This window comes from Eutrema salsugineum, unplaced genomic scaffold (assembly GCF_000478725.1).
Source record: "Eutrema salsugineum unplaced genomic scaffold, Eutsalg1_0 scaffold_5, whole genome shotgun sequence".
Taxonomy (NCBI): domain Eukaryota; kingdom Viridiplantae; phylum Streptophyta; class Magnoliopsida; order Brassicales; family Brassicaceae; genus Eutrema; species Eutrema salsugineum.
In genome coordinates this window covers 13,404,527-13,427,852 of record NW_006256612.1, presented here as the reverse complement: position 1 = coordinate 13,427,852, position 23,326 = coordinate 13,404,527, and the positions used below count along the sequence as shown (strand labels likewise).

Below are 23,326 nucleotides of genomic sequence, written 5' to 3'. Positions count from 1 at the left end.
AACGATTGTTAAGGGCCGTTAGCTAATTTAGATTGACGCTAGGCCTTTTCTTTCAATTTAAGGCCCATTAATATCTTAAAAACGGTGCCGTCTCCTTGATATAACCTAGAAGATATCACATCTTTAAGGCTTTATGGTTTTTTTTCCTTTGCCTCCGTTTTCTGAAGGCAAGTGCCAATTTCTTCCACCGGACGATTCGACAAAATGGTGAAAGGACGCCAAGGAGAACGTGTCAGGTTATTCCTGTTGCTCATTGTTTCCTCTGTTTACTTTAATTCAGTCTCTCTACTTCAACTTTTTAGCTACCAAAATTTGCTGCATCATTTGCTTTTCCCTTTTGTGGATCTCGCACTAAATTTCTTCTATGACCCTTCTTCTTACCTCTTTTTTTACATGTAAGGTCTTAATTATATTTTTCTTCATTCGATTTTGGTTTATGTGATGCAGACTCTATGTCAGAGGAACCATACTTGGATACAAAAGGTACGCCAGTACATGATTTGTTCTTTCTTAACTTTGCTTGTTTTACATATTGGTCTGGTTAATACACTTTATGACCTTAGATTTGTTGCTTACAGTATTCAAATCGTTTAGTTCCTGACAACAGTTGAGGAATCCGTGTTTAATGTGGCATGATCATGATTTTTGTTTACTGTTATCGTCCCAAAAACAGTTAGTACAGTACGTTTACTAATTGGGAATCATTTTTTGGGTTATAAATGTAAGCAAACAATGTACCACTCAGAGTGTGATAGGTTGCATAGTGATTGTGTTTCTGTTTCAGATTTTAGTCGGAACTGTGTTACTTAAAGACATTTTATGGGTAAATATGAATAGGTCAAAGTCGAACCAGTACCCAAATACGTCCCTAGTCCAAGTCGAAGGAGTTAACACAACAGAGGAAGTGGCATGGTACAAAGGGAAACGAATGGCTTACATCTACAAAGCCAAGACCAAGAAGAATGGTAGTCACTACCGTTGCATTTGGGGCAAAGTCACAAGGCCTCACGGTAACAGCGGCGTGGTTCGAGCCAAATTCACATCCAACTTGCCTCCTAAATCAATGGTAATCCAAATTATTTCATTATATTTGTGTTATGTTCTCTTTTGCTAAAAAAAAAAAAAAAAAAAAAAAAAAAAAATGTTCTCTTTTGCTTTCCTAGCTGGGTGTGTTTGGGTTCTTATATGGTTGGTTATCGTTTTCGCAGGGAGCCCGAGTTCGAGTGTTTATGTATCCGAGCAATATCTAAAACGTTGTGAACTGTTTTTTTCTTTTTTTTGTTCTGCAAGTCAAGTCTTCGTTAGTGGACCTTGTTTTGTTTGACTCTTAATATTATCTTGAAACTGATCTCGTGTGTTAACTATTCTGCCCAAATTTGCAAAGCCTGCGTTTACTTTGTGTTCATCGTAATTCATAAGTAACAAAGCAGACTGCCCAACGCTCTTTATACTAAGCAAATGATTTTACAATATAAATTTGGAAATTTTCTCGCAAATTATTAGACGAGATCCACTGAGACACGTGTATCTGTTCATCGGTACAATACCAATGTAAGCATGACGTTATAACACGTAATAACACGTAACCGACTAGGAAAGTTCTATCGTCTCTTTCTATGTGAGCTTCGAGATATGAATTAGTGAATGGTCTTTTCGAAGAACAAAAGGCGGTGTTGCATTTGCATTCATGGCGTCGAAACTTCATCTCCTAGTCTGCTACGTTTTTCTTCTCGGATTTGCATCTGCATCTGATTTTTCTGGAATATCGCTTACATCTTCTTCCCCCGATTCGCCGAAAGTCTCGCTGGGCCTCTACTACGAGTCTCTATGTCCTTACTGCTCTTCCTTCATAGTTAACCACCTCGCGAAGCTCTTCGAAGACGACCTCATATCCATCGTCGATCTCCATCTGTCTCCGTGGGGCAACACCAAGCTCCGACCCGATAACGTCACTGTCGTTTGCCAGGTCATCATCGGGTCTTCCTTGCTTCTTTCTACGGCTTGTTTTCTTCAATTTACGAAATCGATGTTTCCGTTTCGATTTAATTAAGCTTTAATTTTAAGGTGCGGAAGAAATCGATAGAGATTCGGCTTTTCCTTGAGCTGAAATTTGATCCGTTGTTTGCATCTGAGTTTGACAAATTGGTCGGAGCAAAACTCATCATCATGCATAATTGTAGCGATTACATAAATCTTTGTCGCTAATTGTTGCAGCACGGGGCATTTGAGTGCTTCCTGGATACCGTAGAAGCTTGTGCAATTGATGCTTGGCCTAAATTGGTAAGTGCGATTATGAGATCTGATTGTCCCTTTCACATGACTTGGTTTGGGGAGGCATATAATATTTGTGAGATAAGTTAGATCGTCACTTTCGTTCGTTGCAGAGCGATCATTTCCCGTTCATCTACTGTATTGAGAGTTTGGTGATTGAACACAAGTACGACAAGTGGGAGACTTGTTATGAGAAGCTCAATCTGAACTCAAAACCTGTTGCCGATTGTCTCAGCAGTGGACATGGAAACGAGGTTAGTCCTTACCTCTTGGTGTAGTTTGTTTCTTGCTTGTTTCGCCGCAATTTCTTGTTAAGAATCGATACTTCCATTACGTTACTGATTGCTTTTTAGCATTGGAATGTTACATTTCTGAATCCAGATACCATTTCTGCATTGGTGTTGCATGGTTGAGCAAGGATTATAAAAGGACATTCTAATCATTTTTTTTTTTATTTTCGTAGACTCAATTCCAATTTTGATATCTGTATCCGATATACCATGTTCTTGTATTGTAAGCTTCTGGATTATATAATGCGTTTCTAATATTGTTCACTTGCTGCAGCTTGTGTTGCAGTATGCTGCAGAAACGAGTGCACTTCAGCCGCCTCATAAATATGTGCCGTGGGTAGTCGTGGATGGGCAGCCACTTTATGAGGTTCGTTCAGTATGCTTCTTTTTCAAAATGTACGGAGTTCTTACCATGAGAAATCCACGCTTTTTAACTCTCTGCGTATTATTGATATAACTATATTCACTTATCAGTATGATTTGGGTTTATTCCGAGGGATTGATTTGGATTTTAGTTGTGCAACACATTATTATTTATTGTCTTTACGGAGGTTGATCATCTTCACCCCATATAATTTCTCAGAGCCTTATCCTCTAATGTAAATTCTAGTGAACCAAACTTGTGAGGAATACATGTTTTATAGGAGTATCTATTCAATTGTACAGTATGTACTCAAAGACTATATGAGAAATAGATGTTGCAGTTACCAAATATGGAAGATGGGCATATTTAATTCAAAACTAGGATATCGTCTTAGCTGTAGGTTAGCAGACGATAAGTGAAGTTTCCCATAGGCTTGTTGGCAAGGGCTGATGAGAAGTGAAGTGTCTCCAGGAGAATCTCATGATCTATGAAGAATAGATGCGCTGCATAAAAAAATCCATTGGTCAATGGGAACATAAGTTCTCTGTATGTGTTTGTGGTTGATGTTTCTTGGCTTTGAACTTACGTCTGTTTTTCTGTCTGTATTCTGCAGGATTATGAAAACGTCATAAGCTACATCTGCAAGGCTTACAAAGGTAATAAAGTGCCTGGCGCGTGTGCCAAATATTCATCCCGCAACTTCATTCGCAGTGTCAAAGTGAATCGCTTCCCTCTGGTTTGCTGGATTGGCGTCAATTCGATGTGGGATGTGTTGGAACGTGTCAAAACCTCTTTATTGTCGTACATCGACATTACTGGCCTGCTATAAACACTTCCTCTTTCTTCTATCATATGTTACATGAGTACATGACACCCTAAAAAAGCTATCTAGATTCTGAGGTTTGATGAATATTAATAAATATAAATATCAGAATGTATGTTTGTTGGGGTTGTGTGAGCGACCTGTTTAAAACTCATATTAGTCTTATAAATTTGTGTTGTTCGTTGTGACTAGTTGTGAAAAAGGGTTATGTTGGATTCCTCGGGTTACCATCTGACTCGGTTCGAAGTGGTGGTTAACTAAACTCGCTTTGTAAACTTATTTCTGTTGCCTGGCAATCGTATGGGAGTACTACGACCTAATGTTTCTGGATCGGACTGGGCCTATGGTCTCATATCGTAAGCATACAACATGCGATACTATGATTGCATGCATACTCGGAGGTGATTGACTATTTATACATTTATTTTGGTTAAAATCCGGTTAAGTTGGATTTTATTCGGTTAAGTTATGTTTTAGACTTAATTGGAGCCAAATTTCGTGTCCTGGCTGTTTGGCTCTAACAATATTTGGCTTTATTTATAAGGTTTCGTTAAAAGTAGCCAATACAAAAATAGTATATTTGGAGTTGGATTAATTCGAAAAATTCCTACACTTAGCATTAGTAGGAGAGGGGTCTATTAGGGTTGAAGAGAAAACAGTAACGTGAGGACCGTGACCCACTACTCACATCGTCGTCGTCGTTGACCATAACAAAAAGTATATCGAAGTTATGTGCTTATAGATTTTTAATATAAGTTTGTACTAAAATGTTGGGAAAATGTAGTAATATGGTGAATCAGTAAAAAACAAATTATTGGTAAAAATAAAACCAGAAAAAAATCATATTCAGTATATTATCAACTTCTTGTAAAGTTCCGTTATCAATTAAAAAAAAAATTGTCTGTAGATTTTTTTTAACAAAGCATCATACAGCAAATCTATTGATAGATATCAAACAGACAAACATATATAAACAACTTGTTCGTCCATGAATATCCAATATACTAGTTTTGAGTAGTGATCATCAAACGGATGGTTTCTTCTTTTAGTTTTTTTTTTTTAAGTATGAAATAGATCTCATATTTTTAACTCGCTTAACTGGAGTCTAGATGCAATCAGGCATGGCCTTACTTATCATGTCAAGATAATTTTCCTCAACATAGATAATCATAAATGTAATAATAGCTAATTGTTTACAATCTTGCGGATATAATCATAAATAATAATAGAATAAGATAATATGGCTTGGTTGCTGGCTCGTCTATATCAAAGCCCATGTGGTGATTAGGGAAAAAACAAATATAGATAATGATTTTCAAGGACCACGAATTCTAAGCTATCTTTAACATAGGGGGGAAATGTCACAATTCTCAAATATATAGACCCTTCCTGTAAACGCTACAGTTACAGACTTTTATATATTTTAAAAAGATCACAGAAACTAAATGATCTTGTGGTCAACCAAAAACTACGTTCATTACTGACGATAGAAAAAGAAAAAGAAAAATACTTCTTCGATTGCTTCACTATTGTACTTAGACATGGTTGAAGAATACACGTGTGGAAAACACGTAATAGGACACAGTAAACACGAGGCCTCATGTTGGTCGGAACTCTTGACATACAATGCTCTTACGAGTCACGATCTTGTTCTGTTCATGTGACTTTTACCATCTTTTCAAGGTTATATACGTACACGTGCGTGTGTACGTATATCAAAACACATACATTCATCTCCCATTAATGAGACCATATACAACATAAAAAATGTTAACCAATATGTCAATTATCAAAAAAAGGTTATCTGGCAATTATTAACAAGATTTTTGAAAGGAAAAGTGTTTAGCTACTTTTTATATAAAAAAAAAAACACTTAAGTGGTGTACATGCATATACCGATCGTATACGACATGAATCGAATAGCCATCGATGTATGATTGTATACGTAAATCCTCGTACACACACGCGTTAACATATATATATATATATATATATATATACATACGCAATCTGAAAACAATCTCCATCCAACTCTGCATCCTTCCTCTCGCTTATCTCTGAACTCTTCAGCACACGTTAATTTAAATTTCATGATTGTTTAGATGATAGCGTTTGATCACAAAAGCAAGATCTGAATAATTCGGTTAAGAAAATAAAAATCTGAATAATTCATACAGAAAAGAAAATACATTATGTGAAGAAAACCGCATTCGATCGTCCTTGAAAGTGTGTGCGAATTTTATAAAAATTCAAAGTTCAGGAACTTAATGCATCAGAGATCCACTGAACTAAAACAATCCGTCGGTATATATTTTCACGATTAACTCACAAAAATTAATAATTAGTTACTAGGGAACAAGGAAGGTGAAGTGAGTTCCATACATATATATATATATATATAGATGATGTATTTAATAAATCAAGAAAATTATGATAATATATAGTAATTTAGTCTAAGGCGGTACAGCCTCAGAGACAGACGGAGCACCGAGGTTACAACCGTCTCCGTCAATCTGTCTCGACGGAGCAACGTCAACTCTAACGGTGGAAACTGTTGGTGGCCGTTTCCGTTTCTTTTTCTCGTAGGGAATCCCACGGGCCTTGGCTTGACTTTCTCTGACTTCCCTCAAGTAAATCCTGACCGCACGTGCGGCGAACGGGTTTGAATCGGGTCGTCCACCGTTCTCCTCGTAGGCTGCTCTCAACCGTCCGATCAAAGCATCGAGAGATCCCCAGGCTTGCTTGAGAGGGCAAGCGCAAGGAGATGGAGGTTGCTGATGGCCAAAGTAAGGACAAACTGCCACGTGGACTTTTGTCTTACCGAACTGGTCGAGGTACTTGAGGAACTCGATCACGTGCGCTCCGCTACACCGTGACAGCGCGAGAGGCGGCTTGTGGTTCTTGAGGTACTGCAAGAACGTGTTCCAGTCACGTCGTTTCTGTGACTCGTACCGGCTAGGCGTGGCCGGAGGTGAAGAGGGTGTGACCAAGGACGGGCCCGGGTCGCTTCCGTTAGCAGGGTCGGGTCGTTGTGACCCGGAATCCGCCGATTCCATCAAAATTAGGGTTTTTTCTTTCTTTCTTTGAGAGAGTTTTAATTTAGCGTTGGTTTTGAGAATATAGTGGATCGAGGATTTTAGTCTTTAGTGTTTTAAAAGAGAGAGAGAGAAAATGAGAGAAAGAGTGTGAAGTTTTTGTTAGGTTTTGGGCTTTTATTTATTGAAATTTCAAGACAATAAAAAGAGAGGAAAAACAGAGGGTTTTGGGTTGATGATGTGAATTGTGAAAGAAGTAGAGAATGAAGAAAGAAGAGTGGAAAATGGAAATGTAAGAAACTAAATCACGTGGTCATGGCCCTACTCACAGGCCACTTGACACTTTTTACTATTCTATTTAGGTCAAGTGTGGACCTATGATTAAATTATTTCACCTTTTTAATTATATTTCTACCATTATTATTAGGGGAAATTTATTTCTATAATATTTTTCGGAATTCTAAACCAGTCAGGAAATAGCAAGTATGAAAGATAGATCTGAAAATTAATTTGTTGTAATTTAAATTTACTTTATATCTATTTAATTGTTTGTTGTTCTTGTGTTTTACCTATAATGAGTATATTCGGCAAAATAATTATTTACAGAAGATTTTAATTCGTTGTGAGATATAGGCATATAGCCAATAAATCACTTATGAAAAGGAACAAAAGTAATCTTAGTTGATGTACATTTGCACACACTCGAACAATTTAGTTACTAAATCAAATCCCGATTTCGAACATAATCTTAGGACTAGGAGAGTCGATGGTCAACAAAAGCAATTCATTTATGATCTGATTTGTGATCTAAAATTTATTAATTAACGAATCAACGACGTTAAATGTTTTTTTTTTCCCTGGCAATTCCGAGTTCACTCGTTCAAAAAGGCATATACATATTAAACAAATGGACCACCGTGTTGAGAAAAATCAATGAAATGACTGGTTATTTATTTGGAATCTGACAAACATAAAAGTTTGAAAATTCAGAGTCGAGTACACCTCCACCATCCAAATATGGAAAAAATAAAAACTGTTTGGACCCACCCTGCACTACATTTGCGTGCGTGTGCTTGAAAGTTTATAAGTTTTCTTGCATTTTGGATTTTTTTTTTTAGTGAAATTTATAGAAGTCGCATTGCATGACATCTCAATTACATTGTAACGGTATTTTACAGGTGCCAAAAGATTTGGGCTTTTCGGGACGGGAAGGATCGAGCCATAGGTTTTAGTTTTTTTTTCCTGGCCATACTGTTTGAATCTTCAGTGATCATTACGAAAAAACTACTATTAAATTTTTGTAATAAGTTACGTTGTTTTATCATAACCCGTGAACTAAAACAAAAGGTTTCAGTAGGTCAAACTAGCATGGAGACGTATTTTTTCATGATTTCTCAAACTAAGTGATTCTTTGTTCTTTTATGACATCAATGAGTTTTATATACGCGCATAATTAATTAATGCTACCCATTTTCTCAATGTATTATTGTTGGTTTGTTCTGTCCAATAACTCGATAAGAGTTAGGTACTGTCCTTTTGAACAAATACACAATATCATGGTATGCCCATTGACAGGACATCTCGGCATACATTTATATGCATTTGTTTTCTTTTGTCCAAATTTCCAAAAACACCACGTTAATTATCAAGATCATGCCACAATGACTCGTGTCCTATTTAAAGTAAAATTTTGGCTGAAAAGCTTTTTGTTTAGGGTCTTCGCGGGTCAGTAGTCAAATGATAAAGGTGAGAGCTTTCTTTTAACCAAATTATGCTGGAAATAGAAAAAGAAATATCCTCTGTATTTGCTTTTACTCAATAGTTGGGGAGTCTGGAGACGAACAAAATTTCATTTTACGCACATGCGAGAAGAACAAGTCGAGATACAATGAAAATACTAATGATTTAGATTATTATCCTCAGCATCTTGTATTAGTTATCGTTTATCCACCACATATGTAGACAACTGACAACTCTATGACGATCCGATCCGGAGATCTCAAAAACATAAACACTAAATTATTATTTCTATTTTCAACGAGCCATCTCTAACCTTACGGTTCGAGCAACCAACCGGTGCATCAGGCCACGACTTCTACAAGTTAGAATATTTAATTAATTTTTCTTCATGGAAAAACAAAGATAATTCTCAAACATACGACAAGAACGGTTTATATGCATATCTTATAAAAGTCTATACATGATTTTGACCTAGACAACGAAATGAGATAATATTAAGTCATGAATTTGTTAAAAAAAGAAGTTGAAATTTTACTCGCTAGTATACTATAATTCGAACGACTGTCTTTTGTTTTGTTTCATTTGTTTGTTTCGTAGGAACTGCACAGATTTTTTTACTGCAACGAATTCAAATTAAACCATAATATGTAGAGAACAATGAAATGAGCAACACGATCAGGATCCGATGCCTATTCTGTCTAGCACTATGATAATTACTAATTAGGAGGGCATAGAAGTCAATGTTGTAGCCCCCACAATGTGTTTATGAACAATAAAATGATAAATTCAAATTATTGGTTGGTGCTTACGACCCACTACCCACACACATCAATATCTTTATAACGACTATTCAAATTTGATTTGTTGCTTGGTGGATGGTGATCATATCAAACCATCGATTCTCTTTACAATACCTATCACAACTGTCCGTTCTAAAATTTGACTCTTTTTAAAAATTTTGTTTTTTGTTAGGTCTTTTTTACAAACACTCTAATAGGTAGGTAATGTTTGATGATTTATCTAAAAAGTGACTTGATGTGAGGGTTCAAATTCTCCCACTGTTGTTTCACATCATCCCAAAAAAAATAAATATTATTAATATGTAATTCTTGAGGAAAAGCTTTAAAGTCAACAAAAGACCATACACATGGCTATATACTTTTTATACTAAAGATGAATTTTCAACAGAAATGCAAGATTATTTTGATGTCTTATGTATTGAATGGAACTAAAGAAGAATCGTGAAGACAGAGAAAGAGTTTTAGAAAAGTATTATTGCGCTGATTTTCTAAGGTTAGATTCATACTAATTATCATGTCATCTCTTTCCTTTTTTTATTTGACATCTCTTTCTCTTAGAAAGAAAAACTGAAAGCTCTCAAAATTACTCTATAATTCACACATCGTTAGAATTATATAGACCATGAAGTCTGTTTTTGTCTTCTGAAGTTACAAATGTTCAAAATATCTCTAAATGTAGGTATAAATAATGTTATGGCACATCTGTAATGCAAACGCTTCCGTAGCTCAGTTGGTTAGAGCGTTGGTCTTATGAGCCGAAGGTCGCGGGTTCGAGCCCCGCCGGAAGCAATTTAGTCAGCTTTTGTAAAACGTTGACTTTTGGTCGAGCCTCCTTTTGGTCCCTATCCAGTACGAAGATGTCATAGAAAAAAAAACACCCGACGTTCTTTTTTTATTTATTTCTCATTAACATTGTAAACTTTGTCCACTTATGTTCAAGTGACTCTTGAACCGAACCCAATCAGTCGGATCTATGTATAAAAGTTAATTATTATAAAGAGTATAAAACATGTTGAACTTACAAGACATTTGGGGGTATAAAGAAAATTATTTGATGGATAAAATAAGAACTGGCCGGCCAAAATGCAACCCAGTCACGCAGAGTAAATTAAAATTTTATAAACCGTTGGGAAGAGAGTTGCTGAAATTCGACGTATTGTTGTTGTTGTTTTCAGTCCATGAGTTTGTAGCGCTTCTCTTGCACACCAGAAACTCCCATCTGTATCTCTATGATAGTGTGAAGTGGCATCTGTTGAAACATTTTTAAACGGCAATGCTGTTATTATTATCTGTAAAGCTTATACTATATCATTCAATGGTTTTATCATACAATTTCATATTTTCTAATTCAGATTACCTCGATCTGGGGTATTTCTTTGAGGGGCCGATCCGCAAAATATGCATATAAGGCTCTCAGAACAGCCTGCGTAAAAACCAACCAACCTTAAGAGGAACTCATTGACAAGTCAGAGCACTTAACAAAAACAAAAAATTGTGTGTTTTCTTCCATAGTATTACGCTAAGCCTCCATGTAAATTTTATCACGTGGACGATTTTCTTCAAACTGTAACATTATAATATAAACCGATAGTTTGGAGTATAACCTGGTGAGATATCACGACGACAGGAGCTCTTTGTCGTTCTAACTCAATGATCACAGGTTCAAGCCTACATTGTCGAGGAAGCAATGTTTGCATGAAGTTTAGTTTATGACTGAACTTAGAAGATGAAGAAGAAGAAGAGACGAACATACCGTTGAATTACATCAAGGTAGGACTCTCCACGAGGGTATCGGTATCGCAATTTGTCCTTTTTCCGAGATCTGTAGTCATATGTACCACAAGATTAGTTAAAGAAGTCTAAGAGCTTATTGCCCGTTTCAGGATTGATAAACTTGAACAGCAGAGCTTAGCTATACAGTAAAATATTCAACAATTTGCAATCTATTTTTTTGGCTTTATGATGAGCAAAACTGGAAAAACCAATCTAGTTTTGTCTAATTGGAAGTATAGCACCTTTATCCAGTTTTCGTCAAAGAATATATTTTTGGCCCTTTCTCAGATTCTTTCACACCTCTTGGAAATCAGAACTGCTAACGTTTTTTTTTACATATACAGATTCTACCAAGTCACTTACTCGTACTCTTCTGGCATGTTCTTCTTTATCTCTTCATATGTCATTCCATCGCAAACACCAGAATTGATCTCGTCCAAGGCACGCCATTGCACCTAAAAGGAAGAAATGATTTCCTCGTAGCAAGATGTTATTACAAGATATCAAGAGTCAGAAGAGATTCTGGTAGTTGGTAAACACCAACCTTAGGAAACCCGACTATGGAACTTGCTGTCAAAATTGTTCTTTGAAGTGTACTGGTCCAAATCTGAAATACACAACGTCAATCAATATTCGCGTATGGTAAAAAATATTTGATTCCAAATCAACCAAGGATGGCACTGCTTGATCCTTTGTGATCTTGTGGCAAAAAAGGTTTGAAGGATAAGTTCAGTGCCTAGGTTATACTAAAACAAAATTCGTAGTCTATGTCTAAATGGCCAGCATTTATTCTTAATACCTCTTCCTGGATCTTAGAAATTAATAGACTGATTCATCCTATAAATTCTTAACCAAGAAATCCTGGACTCCTTGTTCCAGAGAAACCTTTTCCTATGGAAATCATCGGAGCATATGATAGAGATTTGTGTCAATTTGGAATGGAAGTTGGACGAAAAATTGAGGTAACGAAGGAAAATATAATTTAGGGGAACTGAAGGTGGACATCCATAGATATTGGTGCCAGAACTGTAGTGGTGTATGCCATCAAAATTGCCAATACTTCAAAATTCAAACATATTGTAATAGTCTGCAATACTTACCGAAGCGGCCTTTTCATTTTTTAGTCGCTTTTCGACAAAGTTGGCAAGTTTCTTTGCATAAATTTTTCCAGATTCACTGCGTTTCAAAGTTGAGAAAGGTTACGAGAATACAATTTCACATTTAAACAAGAAATACAATTACCCCGCTAAGGTTAGCATATAACATTGGAGGCAATCTCAAAAATAATTTGAATAATTGATCCAACGAGGAAGCAGCAAGACTTGTCAAGCCAAACTGTTAGGATGGATTCGTATGGAAAAAGATGAAATGGAAAAGCCAAAGGAAAATAGAACCCAACGGCATCGGCTCAGAGAAGCAATTGGCAGTAAGAAATTCAAATTTTAGCATTTGGAGATAATTGAGCAAAGACATACCTTATTACACTGTCTCCTCCAGTTCGGCCTCTAACATTATCCATACTTTCTCCATGCCGAGTAAGTAGTATTGGTCGTGGAGTGAGATGCGTATTCACCTAATTAAAGGTTAGAAAAATCAGCTTCTTCAGAAAACAATGATCTCGTGATCACTTAACTTATTCTTATTGAATAGCCAATGAATGTCGACTGTTGACGATGGGACCCTTGCAAGTATATAACTGGTACGCTGATTTTGCGTGTGACAAAAAGACTAAAGACATTTATATATATAAAATAAGAAAGAGACATGGCCAATTCATACCAAGAAAAACACAATTCTTCCAGGAAGGTAACCACTAATATTGTTCACCTGCAATAAAATTAGATTAATAGTCAGGAAGAGTCAAAACTATAGAGTATCCTCTCGAGATCAGTATGAAATGCCATCAGTGATACAATTCTTCATCAAGCACATATAAGAAACATACTTGTATCTGCCCACCATTACCGCTGACCATATCAATCATTTTGATGTAAGAACCTTCTTCAACAGGCTCATAAACCTGGTAAGAAAAGATTAAACTCAACAATTTGAATCCAGCAAGACTATGGTTCGTCAAAACTGAGTCAACTATGATTTATCTAAGTAACTAAGACAGGTTTAGAAGGTGCAAGTTTGTATAGCGACCCTCTCATAATTGGCCAAACGGTCTCTAAAGTCTCGTACTCCAGCTTCAAAATCCGTCCTGCAGAATACCATAAGCATTTAGTTGACAGGTGAAAGAGGTCTACTAGGACGAGAAAACTAAGTTGCTGATAGAGCACCGTACTCTTCTGCATAGTCAGGACTTTGCTGGATTTTAAGACGTATGTTTCTTTCAATAATGCGTTCATCATTGCATAGCGTTTCCAGAAAAATTATCTACACAAGAGATAAAAGGTAAATCAGTTACTGAGGCTAGTTACAAATTCAATATTAGCCGAAGATGGTCATGACAGTATTACAACCGCTGCATCAAAGGAAATCGAAGCTTCAGTACCTTACACTTTCCTTCAGCCATTTTCATCAGCATATTCCGTCGAACTCGTGTGCTATTAGTTGCATCAAAGATTCCAACCTACGATAAAAACTAATTAGAATGCAAGATACAAAAACCAAGAAAAACATCTAACTGAAAGATACTTACTTGACCACCGTCTTGCATCCAAGCTATCATGTCCTCCATTGCAAGTGCTGCTACCTAGTGGCATGTGATATATTAAAACTATGTGCAAAGAAGAAGATAAATAGTGTTAACAATGATCACTGAATCAAACTTCTCCCAATATAACGAATTAAGTTGAAAGTACCACAAGGATAAATATAGACGCGCACATAAGAAGAGCGTCTAAAAATGGTTAAGCTCAGCAATTTAATTTACCACTTACCTCGGTTCGGGCCTCTACACCTTCTGGATTGTCAGCTCGAAAGAAATCAGCACACTACAAAAAGGTCATTCGTTGTCCATCACAAATCATCCAAAAGGGAAGGCAGAAACTTATAAAAACGCAGTTTGAAAATCAAGTTTTACCTGGTTAACTCCATGTTTAAGCCGTCGGTACTGTTAAGAAATGGAGCAATAATGATTGAGTCAGTCTTTTCCACAATGACAGAATGCGCAGGAAAAAAAATCAGGGATTCATTGCAAAAAGTCAGCAAACCTTTCCAACATTAAAATGTTTAGTATCGTGCCCCAACCAGCGTAGATATCTTGTCAGCTTTGCTGCAGTAAAAGTCTTTCCTCGAGCTGGCAAGCCTACCTAATACAATTTGATGGGAGTGGTGTGAATGAAAACATTCAGTCTCTTTTTTGATATTTTTCAATTAAGTTAATATGTTAAACAAAATAGCTAGCCATCCAGCTCCAAACAAAACGAGGAAAAATGAGCTGAAAGGGCTGCAGAAACAATGAACAGAGCCTATATGGCAAAATTACCAGGACAATTGCTAGATGTCTATCTTCTTTTGGTCCAAGCATTTGATCAGCTACCGCTGCTGCAGCAACAGCTCCTGCAGCGGCTGGCATTGAATTCTAACAATTTAAACGAAAAGGGTGAAACGACGTCAAAAACTCTTAAATTTCAGATAATCGCACTGAAAAGTAGAAACTTGCTCATGTAAAACCTTAGTTTGCCCATCAGGTTTGAGATCAACCAAAAAAGAGCTTGCGCTAACAGACTTGACTAGCCTAGGGGAGCCAACACCACGATCAACAAAGAGACCCCTCTGACCATCTTTCTGCTGAAAAGGTGAGAGTATCCCCACTGACTTTGACTCACCCACTCCTGAAGCTGAGTAGGTATCCGAGAGATCGGGAACAATGACCTTCATTTCCTATGGTTAAGATGTATGCCAATGATTAAATAAGAAACATGACCGTTAATTAATGCAGGATCGGCATCTACCATACAAGTAATCAAAGTAGAACCTTTGCAGATGGAGATCCATCAACGCCAACACTAGAATCTTTGGGAGTGTTCGATGCTGCCTCTGGAGTATTGTCATTAACAAATGAACCAGAAGCTGAAAGAGATCGTGGATTCTCTGCATTGTCAGCCGCATAAACAAGGGACGAGTGTGCAGAAGGTGCAGGAGCAGGAACTTCATAATGCTCAAGATCGAGCTCCAAACTTTCTGAAGGACACTGCTGTAAGACATAAAAGAAACGTTTATTTCCGGTGTTTGGCCAACACCTTTATATCTCCACATGGGACGTCTAGATTGGTATTAATAGGCAGTAAATGGGAAGCCCCGAAAACGTATTTTTCTGATGTTTTAATAGACATAACCAAAACATTGCAGATGCGGTAAACAAAAAAGTGAAGGAACAAAGTACCTCGACAGCTATTGGATCAGGATTTATGCTGACATCTGGAATTCCACGAACTGAAGAAGGCTGGAGGTTCTCCCTATAAGCTCGCCAACTAGCAGCAAGATCAAATGGTGAAACTCTGTCAGCTTTGATGAACACTCGGAATTCAACAATCACATCACCTTCCAGCTTAAACAGAGCTACCCTAGCATCTCCTTGCAACGTCCCACCAGTAAGAAGCCTATTTTGACCCTCCTCCACTATGCAAGGCGTATTTCTATACTTTGGTTTCAGCAAAAACTTGAAATCCAAAGTCTCTACACACGAAACCAAACCAAAAGAAAAAATGATGCAGACGCTATGATTGTAGCTGTAGCTAAAATATCGACTAAACGAGTCATCCAAATTGAGTTAACTCACAAAAAAAAAAAAAAATACCGTGATCAGGAGGAACAACGAAGCTCAGCTCCGACATTGACGCAGATTCACGTTGCAACGGAAGCTATCACGAAATATCGACAAAAGACGACGCAGAAATGGTATCAATTTCCAGATGGATGAATCGGAAGGAAACGCACAAAGACGAAGAACATTAAAAAAAATAAAAAAATCAACCGATGCTCACAGCTTTCGAAGGATCCCAAGAGCCGATGAGAGGAACAGAGCCGTAGACATGAGGGGTAAGCTCGCCTTCAACCTTAGAGTTCTCCATTTTCAGTGAAACGTAGAGCTGACCTCCTCCGCCATTGGAACCATCCTCCTCTTCTTCAGTATTCTTCGATGCACCCGACCCCATCGAAACCAACGTGGCTCTTCTTCTTTTTCCCCGTTTTTTTATTTAAATTAATGAAGAAGAAGAAGAAGAGATGCGTTAACAGAAGAATCAAACGGATAAGAGATTTGAGAGAAAGAGAAGAAACGAAGCCGCTCCGCAGCTTTTTTATTCCTTCTACCCTTTTCCGGAAAAAAAAAAATTCGGTTGTTCTCAGTGTTACATTGGGATAACCGGATAAGAGCAAATACGTGGTAGTTGGTTACTTGGTTTGTATCGTCTCGGGTCGGGTCTGCTAGGTCGGCTCGGGTCGGGTTATATTTCTCTGATTGTTTGTTAGAGCATGTTTATTAGGAGTTATTCAAGTGTTCATAACACAGGTTTGAATTCAATAAAATAATAATTTTAAAGCTAGAAGTTCATGGCCCAGATTCTTCCCGACGAACCTGAAGAATCCAGGTTCATCTAGGTTCATCACACGTGGAATATTCTGATTGGTCCAAAAAAATAATTTTCGAATTAAAAAAATAAAAAAAAACAAAATCCAAAAAAGAAATATTATTATATTGGGAAAAAACCTTTTAAAAATCCGACATTTATAACATTTGCTATAAAAATACCTGAACAATTTTCGTTGCTTGAAAAATACTTAACGTTATTTTGACTACCATTTTAATACCCAAACATTCAAAAATCGAAAGTTTCATCCCTCGACTTAAACTCATTTAAATCGTTAAACGGAATCTGTTAAGCACCGTTTAATCCTTAATTCCCCATGTGTTTTTTTCCATTCGAAAAGACCACTGTTGCCCTTAAAATCGATTTTTTCCTTTTTAAGTTCTTCCCCAATTTGAAGAACCCTAATTCTCTTCTAACATCTATCGCTTCTTTTGATTACTTCACACCAGAATGGAAAACTCAATCTCGTCTGCAAGCTCTTTCAACCCGACCTACGCCCAGATGGAAGGTCCCCTTTGTCACTGCAAACAACCGACGGTCATGGTGAAATCATGGACAGATGATAATCCTGGTAGAAGATTTTTCAAATGTAATACACATGGTTTCTTCATCTGGACTGACAAAGAACCCTAAATTGTAAACCCCACATCTCTAAACAAGCTAATCGGGACATACAACAGACTAAATCGAACCTAATCGACACAATTTACAATAAACATCCCGACATCAAAATTTGAAACACATACTTCATCTTTCCTTCGAGTCTCGAGTCTTCTACAGTGAGGTGAAGAATGAGAACAATTGGGTGAATAAATGTCGATACTCGATAGGAGAGTCGATATAGAAGATCAATTTTGGGAGAGACAACGTTTGCGGATTAGGGTTTACATTTGGGGGAAAATCGATTGGAGTTTAATTTAGGGAAAATGATTTAGGGTTCTTCGATAATTTGGGGGAAATTGGATTACGAGAAAGGGCAATAGTGGTCTTTTCGAATGGAAAAAAACACGTGAGGGATTAAGGACTAAACGGTGCTTAACAGATTTTGTTTAACGATTTAAATGAGTTTAAATCGAGGGATGAAACTTTCGATTTTTGAATGTTTGGGTATTAAAATAGTAGTTTAAATAACGTTAGGTATTTTTCAGACAACGAAAATAATTCAGATATTTTTATAGCAAATGTTATAAACGTCGGGTTTTTAAAAGGTTTTTTTCTTATTATATTCGGATGAACCCTTTTTTCAAAAGTTTACTGATGGAGATGGTCTTAGTTGCTTAGTGGGCCTATGTTGCCCCGATTGGTGAGAAGCTCTGATGATTACAGTATATTGATCTTGAAAATTGAAACAGAGAGCTCATCCCTTCAGATTCTCAAAAACCCGCCGAAATCTGCTCTTTTGAGCGCCGAGAATCCATGGTGATGACTGATGATCAGAACTTCGAAACTGCCGAGGAAATCTGGAATCAGAGCCTTATATCACTCGATTCCTTGAAGAATTTATCGAGGTTTGCTCGTTGCGCTTCTTCTTCCTCCTCTCCTTTCCGTTTTCGCCGGAATCTTTCCGACGGGTTGAGACTTGGTGTCTGTTTAGTCGACTTCTCGCCTTCGAAAATTTAATCGGTCTTAAGATGGATTGTGTTATTGGATAATGTGTTTGATAGTTTTTATTCTGATGCATGTGCTTCAAAATGTTCAGAAAAATGTTGAAAGGACGCAGATCGATCAGTGAAGGCTGTTTTTCCCCTGTTACCTTTATTTATAACCCTAGTGGTGTTGTGTATTGATATCTGCAATTTAGTTTCTAGACATTAATACAAAGAGCAACTAAGACTTGAATAGTACAATAATTTAGCTCTAGTTTCTTATGTCTAATGCGTAATCTTAAAAGCTAAATTACAACATGGTTCACTCTCTTAGTTGTTGCACTAGACCACACAAGTCTTTTATACCCAAAATCAACTCCGATTTTTCTAAGTTGTCAACAGTTTATCTTCTCGGTTCACTTGTAGTGATCTTCTTTAACTCATTAAATATGTGTAATGTTTCTCCGTCAAAACCGCCAGCAAACTGTTTTGAATTGATGTTAGGAAATAAGTACATAGATATATGAACATGGCTTATTAAGCAGATTAGTTTATGACTTTATGTACCTGGTGTACTGTGTAGGCAAATCTGACCCCTTGAAGCATAATATTTCCTTCTTTAGCGCCTCCATTTGATTCCAGTTCGTTGATTACTCGCTTCATGTACTCCTGAGCTAGCCTCATCGAGCTGTATTTAAGCTGCAACAAGGTAAAATTTCCTCCAATCTTTTGTCAAACTAGTGGTGGATATGAATCTAAGCACTTTTTCTTCAAAGTTTAATATTGGGTAACCTTTCTTGAAGTTGGTAAAGTGGCTTATGCCTTTACGAGGGATGGAATCTATAGTTTTCATTGTTTGTTTGTGCAGTCAATGTTGTCTGCTTAAGATAATAATATACGTATCTTTGCATCTTTTATGATAGTCCATCTTTTCTTTGTACTGTTATTTTTCTGTCGACGTGATAGTTTACATCATAATCAGATTTTCTTGGTATATTGCAGCTATCAGTCACCTACCTGTCCAATCAATCCTGCGTCGAGCATCCACTCCCACGGTATCTGAAAATCCTTGTATCTCTTCCCTGCACTGTCCCTTATCTTCTCTGTGTTGTTAACAGTTTCTTCTAACCTGCAAATTTGAAGATTCAATGCGGTTAGCTAGGGCTACTGGATAAGATCAGGAAGGTGCTAGTTATTATATTCTTTATACATGCTCGCCTGTCTTGTAACGATTGAATCTTTTGCAAGACCTGCTTAAGAGATTCCTTTCGATTTTCCTTGAATGACAAAATTTCGGTTTCAAGGTTCTTTAGCCCTCTGTAATTGCAAGCAGCTTCTCTTAGGGAATCTGCTTTGCGTTCGGGCCAGTTTTGGAAATGCTTTAGGACTGCCCTTTCATCAACCAAGGAAGATAGTTCGTCGTCTATCCATTTCACAAACGTTTCCACTTCTGATATGTCTGTAAATGTTGCAGCCTCCACCTTACTGATTAACAAATGGATATGTTCTCTGTGTCTGTCAGTATCAGTTTTGATCTGCAAGTGAACAAACACTATTAGAAGATCTTTTCCCGCCATGCTAAATCTGTTAAGACATTGCTTCTGATGATTTAGTAAAAACTCTGCACCTAGGTTATGATAGACATGAAATCCATATATAGATTCTCATCTAACCACCTCTTCCAAATTATGATGGAAAAAGTTTGTCCTGTACTTACATCGGAAAGATATTTGGAGCGGTTCTCGATTTCACCAATCATGTTTCTGCTGAATGCAGGAGACAAAACTCCATTCTGATTGATCTTGTTGTCCGTATGAGACTCTCTCCTGGTGAGGGCACGATACAACTCTACAACTTCTGGCGCACGCCGCACAGACCTTTTTCCAAGTGTTGTTTTTGATGGTAGTGGTGGAGGTGGCGGCGGTCTGTTTATACCTGTAGACTGTTCTTTGACCATTGGCTTTGGGTTTGGATTCTTTGCCTCTGGCGCTTTCAGGTTTGATCCGTCTGTGTTGCCGCCATCATATGAGCTCTGCAACTTCTTCCACAACATTGCTTTCCTCTCGTTGTCATGTGCTTTAAGATTGCTTACTTGTGTTCTTAGGCGGACGACTTCTTGACGCAGCTCATTATTTTCCTTCTCCAGCTTATCATTCCTCATTAGAGAAGCTTGAAGCTCCTTAACCAGACGCATGAGATCCGAATCATCTTCTCCATTTGGTAACATAACTACCCCCTTGTCCTAGTAGATGTGGGATTGAGGTAGTTTTTCTTCGGGGGCAATTTTTCTCCTTTATATCACATGCTTTTTAATTACTTCTCAAGGAAGCTATATATACTCACCTAAACCTTTGATGTTCATTTTTGCGTATGATTAATTCCAAATTACAAGTGATACCACAGAACAAGAGTATCCTCTTGTGTGACTCTTTCTTTTCTAATGAGCCAGATTAAGTCACGTAGTAGCGAATTCGTCTGTTTTTTTTCTTTTTGTCTCCGTTATCCATCAAGTTAGACTGAGCTGGAATTGAACCTGGAATGGTGCGAGTATACGATATAAGCTCTTCTGTGTTGGAAATTAAGGTCAAAATCTTGAATGATTATGTCAGGAATAACTATGTATGCTTTGATCTTGAATGATTATGTCAGGAATAACTATGTATGCTTTGATCATGGTTTGTCTGATTTCTTTTCATTAATTTTGCTCCTTTTGTAAATTGCAGATTAAGTGTAGAGATCCTCTGGGTCCGCAAATCAGTCACAGGTAAGCAAATACTTTATTTAGCCTTCCTAATCACATTAGTAGTAAAGATAAATCATTGTGTCGAAGCTTCAGTAGCTTTAAGTTCGTAAGGAAACGAACCATTAGGTACGAGTATGGCTTGCCTCCCAAGTAATAGTTATATGTTCAAGAAGTTTCGTGTCTCAGTCTCTCACCCACTTTTAATCAACCTCCTTACGTCCACGTATGAGTGTTTGGAATCCCTTTTTATATTTATCTTTCGTAAGACCAAGCATTCGCTCTATACTCTCTCTAACAGCCTTTTTTTTGAAAAAAAAAATATATTTTATCTAACTTAAAAAATTGATTTCACTCGTTTATACAAAACTTCACTTCTTCTTTTTTGTCACATTTTCATAAGAAGATTAGAAATTGAAGTCACAACATGGTGTACTGAACTATTAACATGAGTCAGTCCAGGTCACAATATTTATTAAACTAAAACAAAATTTACATATATCTTTCTCCTTTTTTGCACATATGACTGTCTCTTGTACATACTAAACAACTATCCTCAAGGCATTTATTCTGACATGTGTGACTTTACCATTCTCTGCATCTGAAGCAAAGGTAAACTTGAAAATGACATCGTACCAAACTACCAAACAGTAGTTTCTGCTGCTTTTGTTTTCTTGCTTTCATCAATTATTCATCTCCACTCTATTCATAGTAATGGAATCAAATAAAATGTATATTCCCTTGCTTGTTCAAATCTACTAGGCCTTTTCTGTCTTTAGGAAATGTCTGGGAAGGGCGTACCAAATAATAATTGGTCAGTGGATTTTTTTTTTTTAGATTGGTGACTCTGCCACTGCTTATAATATTGGTTATCATGATTTCGATTGGTAACATAAAATGATGGTGGAATAACAAAGTTTATGTAGAATAAAATGACAATTTCCAACCCAAAGTGATCACGTAGATATTAGAGGAAAACTAGCTTTTGTGGGTTAATGTCAAAATCATTTGTTTATCAAAAAAGTTAATGGAGTTTTAGCTTTAATTGTTCACGCGTTCTAGAAGTTGTCAAATAAAAAGATGAGTTATGCATTGTCTTTTTAGACCTTTTCGTTTAGTGTACAATGGTTACCGTGTCTGATTCATTTGAAATCTTTTTATTTTGGGTTTTAGATTCATTGGAAATCTTGCTGGGTGCTGGTCTGCACTCTGCATCATGTAGTAAGATTTCAAAATCGTCATCTATCGTGAGATAGTTTCTTCCCAACATTACTTATTACCTTTTTATTTCTTGAGAAGGTAAAGTATACCCTATAACGTTGAGGTCCAACCTAAAAAGAGAACACTTGAACTTCAATAGCTGCTATGATAAATTTGTTTCAGAAATCCCAATAATAATAAAAATTAAACTGTAGTTATCTGGGCAAGCACAACAATTAAAAGACAGAAAAAACATTTTATAGTCGCGTTTAAAAAAGAAGAAAGAAAAGATTCTCATTTGAATACACTACTTCTCAAAACTAGCACATATTTACACACAATTATTATTTGTAGCAATTATTTTCACTTGCCACTATCTCATTATTCAATGAATATCGTTTGGCGGCAAATTTGCTTTGTTAGAATGTCGCCTTATTCCACCAATCTTCATTGTTATGGTCTCTGTTCACCTTTTTTCCTCTCCAGTCTAGCCATGGATCAATCCCTCCAGAACACACACGCGAAGCTGGTGGCGCGTGACATCCACCGCCTTGTACCATCGACGATAGAAGCCAACTCTTTCTCCCTCGGAGGTAACGTTTGTGTCTCACGCGTAGAGACAGTAGGCACGATCGTCTCTCGCGAGATGACCCATAAGTTCCTCAAGTTCGACGTCGACGATGGCACGGGCTGCGTCACGTGCGTCATATGGCTCAACCAACTCTCGTCTTCTTACTTCTCTCGGTGCGACTCGTCCACGATTCTGCTGCTCGCAAGCGCCGCGCGTAAACAGGCCGCAGAGGTCAGGATCGGAGCGGTGGCTCGCGTTCGCGGCCGCGTCGGCTCGTACAGAGGAGCGATGCAGATTACGGCGACTGTTGTGGTGGTCGAGAGAGACCCGAACGCTGAGATCTTGCACTGGTTGGAGTGTGTAAGGCTCAGTCGAAGCTGTTATCGTATTCAAAGTTAATATATTCAATCAAGATTCAAGAGAGATCATTTCAACTGTAGCTCATGGTCCAAACTCGTTGCAAGTTCCTTTTTCAAAGACCTATCATCCATCATCTCTGATATTTAGTTTCTTCATCTGTATTGAAAATTTGAAACACGAATTGATAACTCCCTATGTAAAATTTAGTTTTGGCATCTGTTTCATTAGTGATA

At 37.2% G+C, this 23,326-nt stretch overlaps 6 protein-coding genes and 1 non-coding gene across 9 annotated transcripts; 4 read left to right on the top strand and 3 right to left on the bottom strand.

Annotated features, from left to right (window-relative positions):
* The first annotated feature begins 125 nt into the window (after positions 1-125).
* Positions 126-1,372, top strand: LOC18994165 (60S ribosomal protein L35a-1). Its single transcript, XM_006417785.2, has 4 exons — positions 126-236; positions 448-483; positions 838-1,066; positions 1,209-1,372. Exons 1-4 carry the CDS (start codon positions 205-207, stop codon positions 1,248-1,250), a joined length of 339 nt encoding a protein of 112 aa, XP_006417848.1. The 5' UTR covers positions 126-204; the 3' UTR covers positions 1,251-1,372.
* A 202-nt stretch (positions 1,373-1,574) lies between these two features.
* Positions 1,575-3,936, top strand: LOC18994164 (gamma-interferon-inducible lysosomal thiol reductase). Its single transcript, XM_006417784.2, has 5 exons — positions 1,575-1,966; positions 2,215-2,280; positions 2,385-2,525; positions 2,836-2,928; positions 3,539-3,936. Exons 1-5 carry the CDS (start codon positions 1,688-1,690, stop codon positions 3,752-3,754), a joined length of 795 nt encoding a protein of 264 aa, XP_006417847.1. The 5' UTR covers positions 1,575-1,687; the 3' UTR covers positions 3,755-3,936.
* A 2,101-nt stretch (positions 3,937-6,037) lies between these two features.
* Positions 6,038-7,007, bottom strand: LOC18994163 (protein LIGHT-DEPENDENT SHORT HYPOCOTYLS 6). Its single transcript, XM_006417783.2, has one exon. It carries the CDS (start codon positions 6,802-6,804, stop codon positions 6,202-6,204), a length of 603 nt encoding a protein of 200 aa, XP_006417846.1. The 5' UTR covers positions 6,805-7,007; the 3' UTR covers positions 6,038-6,201.
* Positions 7,008-10,038: 3,031 nt separating this feature from the next.
* TRNAI-UAU lies at positions 10,039-10,112 on the top strand. Its single transcript has one exon. It is a non-coding gene; the product is annotated as a tRNA-Ile (tRNA).
* A 185-nt stretch (positions 10,113-10,297) lies between these two features.
* Positions 10,298-16,385, bottom strand: LOC18994162 (6-phosphofructo-2-kinase/fructose-2,6-bisphosphatase). 2 transcript variants are annotated; one of them, XM_006417782.2, is made up of 23 exons: positions 16,031-16,385; positions 15,844-15,907; positions 15,430-15,722; positions 15,022-15,240; positions 14,718-14,927; positions 14,530-14,625; positions 14,255-14,353; positions 14,125-14,154; positions 13,982-14,035; positions 13,741-13,794; positions 13,594-13,671; positions 13,384-13,475; positions 13,242-13,299; positions 13,042-13,116; positions 12,876-12,923; positions 12,572-12,669; positions 12,197-12,272; positions 11,641-11,703; positions 11,460-11,551; positions 11,077-11,145; positions 10,928-10,991; positions 10,681-10,746; positions 10,298-10,572 (listed from the first exon to the last, which is right to left on the bottom strand). In XM_006417782.2, the coding sequence occupies exons 1-23, from the start codon at positions 16,199-16,201 to the stop codon at positions 10,495-10,497; spliced, it is 2,247 nt and encodes a 748-aa protein (XP_006417845.1). In that variant the 5' UTR covers positions 16,202-16,385; the 3' UTR covers positions 10,298-10,494. The 2 variants fall into 2 exon arrangements, with proteins under 2 accessions (XP_006417845.1, XP_006417844.1); XM_006417781.2 differs by having other exon boundaries at positions 15,022-15,237.
* Positions 16,386-18,169: 1,784 nt separating this feature from the next.
* On the bottom strand, positions 18,170-20,449 carry LOC18994161 (protein CHUP1, chloroplastic). The gene is made up of 5 exons (XM_006417779.2): positions 19,940-20,449; positions 19,441-19,757; positions 19,240-19,351; positions 18,790-18,921; positions 18,170-18,706 (listed from the first exon to the last, which is right to left on the bottom strand). Exons 1-5 carry the CDS (start codon positions 20,447-20,449, stop codon positions 18,626-18,628), a joined length of 1,152 nt encoding a protein of 383 aa, XP_006417842.1. The 3' UTR covers positions 18,170-18,625.
* On the top strand, positions 20,004-23,308 carry LOC18994160 (CST complex subunit STN1). Of its 2 annotated transcripts, XM_024152514.1 has the most exons (4): positions 20,004-20,218; positions 20,369-20,442; positions 20,946-20,986; positions 22,649-23,308. In XM_024152514.1, the coding sequence occupies exon 4, from the start codon at positions 22,656-22,658 to the stop codon at positions 23,130-23,132; it is 477 nt and encodes a 158-aa protein (XP_024008282.1). In that variant the 5' UTR covers positions 20,004-20,218; positions 20,369-20,442; positions 20,946-20,986; positions 22,649-22,655; the 3' UTR covers positions 23,133-23,308. The 2 variants fall into 2 exon arrangements, with proteins under 2 accessions (XP_024008282.1, XP_006417841.1); XM_006417778.2 differs by lacking the exon at positions 20,004-20,218 and having other exon boundaries at positions 20,327-20,442.
* Positions 23,309-23,326: the final 18 nt, after the last annotated feature.

Bases quoted from the DNA above. Each gene is read 5' to 3' on its own strand.
- LOC18994165 (XM_006417785.2), top strand. From the start codon at position 205: ATGGTGAAAGGACGCCAAGGAGAACGTGTCAG. The intron at 237-447 runs GTTATTCCTGTT...TATGTGATGCAG, and splicing joins CGCCAAGGAGAACGTGTCAG to ACTCTATGTCAGAGGAACCA. The intron at 1,067-1,208 runs GTAATCCAAATT...TCGTTTTCGCAG, and splicing joins ACTTGCCTCCTAAATCAATG to GGAGCCCGAGTTCGAGTGTT.
- LOC18994164 (XM_006417784.2), top strand. From the start codon at position 1,688: ATGGCGTCGAAACTTCATCTCCTAGTCTGCTACGTTTTTCTTCTCGGA. The intron at 2,526-2,835 runs GTTAGTCCTTAC...CACTTGCTGCAG, and splicing joins GCAGTGGACATGGAAACGAG to CTTGTGTTGCAGTATGCTGC. The intron at 2,929-3,538 runs GTTCGTTCAGTA...TGTATTCTGCAG, and splicing joins ATGGGCAGCCACTTTATGAG to GATTATGAAAACGTCATAAG.
- LOC18994163 (XM_006417783.2), bottom strand. From the start codon at position 6,804: ATGGAATCGGCGGATTCCGGGTCACAACGACCCGACCCTGCTAACGGA.
- LOC18994162 (XM_006417782.2), bottom strand. From the start codon at position 16,201: ATGGGGTCGGGTGCATCGAAGAATACTGAAGAAGAGGAGGATGGTTCC. The intron at 10,992-11,076 runs GTATGTTCGTCT...TCGACAATGTAG, and splicing joins TACCTTGATGTAATTCAACG to GCTTGAACCTGTGATCATTG. The intron at 10,573-10,680 runs GTAATCTGAATT...ATGTTTCAACAG, and splicing joins AAGAAATACCCCAGATCGAG to ATGCCACTTCACACTATCAT.
- LOC18994161 (XM_006417779.2), bottom strand. From the start codon at position 20,449: ATGTTACCAAATGGAGAAGATGATTCGGATCTCATGCGTCTGGTTAAG. The intron at 19,352-19,440 runs GCGAGCATGTAT...TCAAATTTGCAG, and splicing joins ATTCAATCGTTACAAGACAG to GTTAGAAGAAACTGTTAACA. The intron at 18,707-18,789 runs GTACATAAAGTC...AATTCAAAACAG, and splicing joins TTGCCTACACAGTACACCAG to TTTGCTGGCGGTTTTGACGG.
- LOC18994160 (XM_024152514.1), top strand. From the start codon at position 22,656: ATGGATCAATCCCTCCAGAACACACACGCGAAGCTGGTGGCGCGTGAC.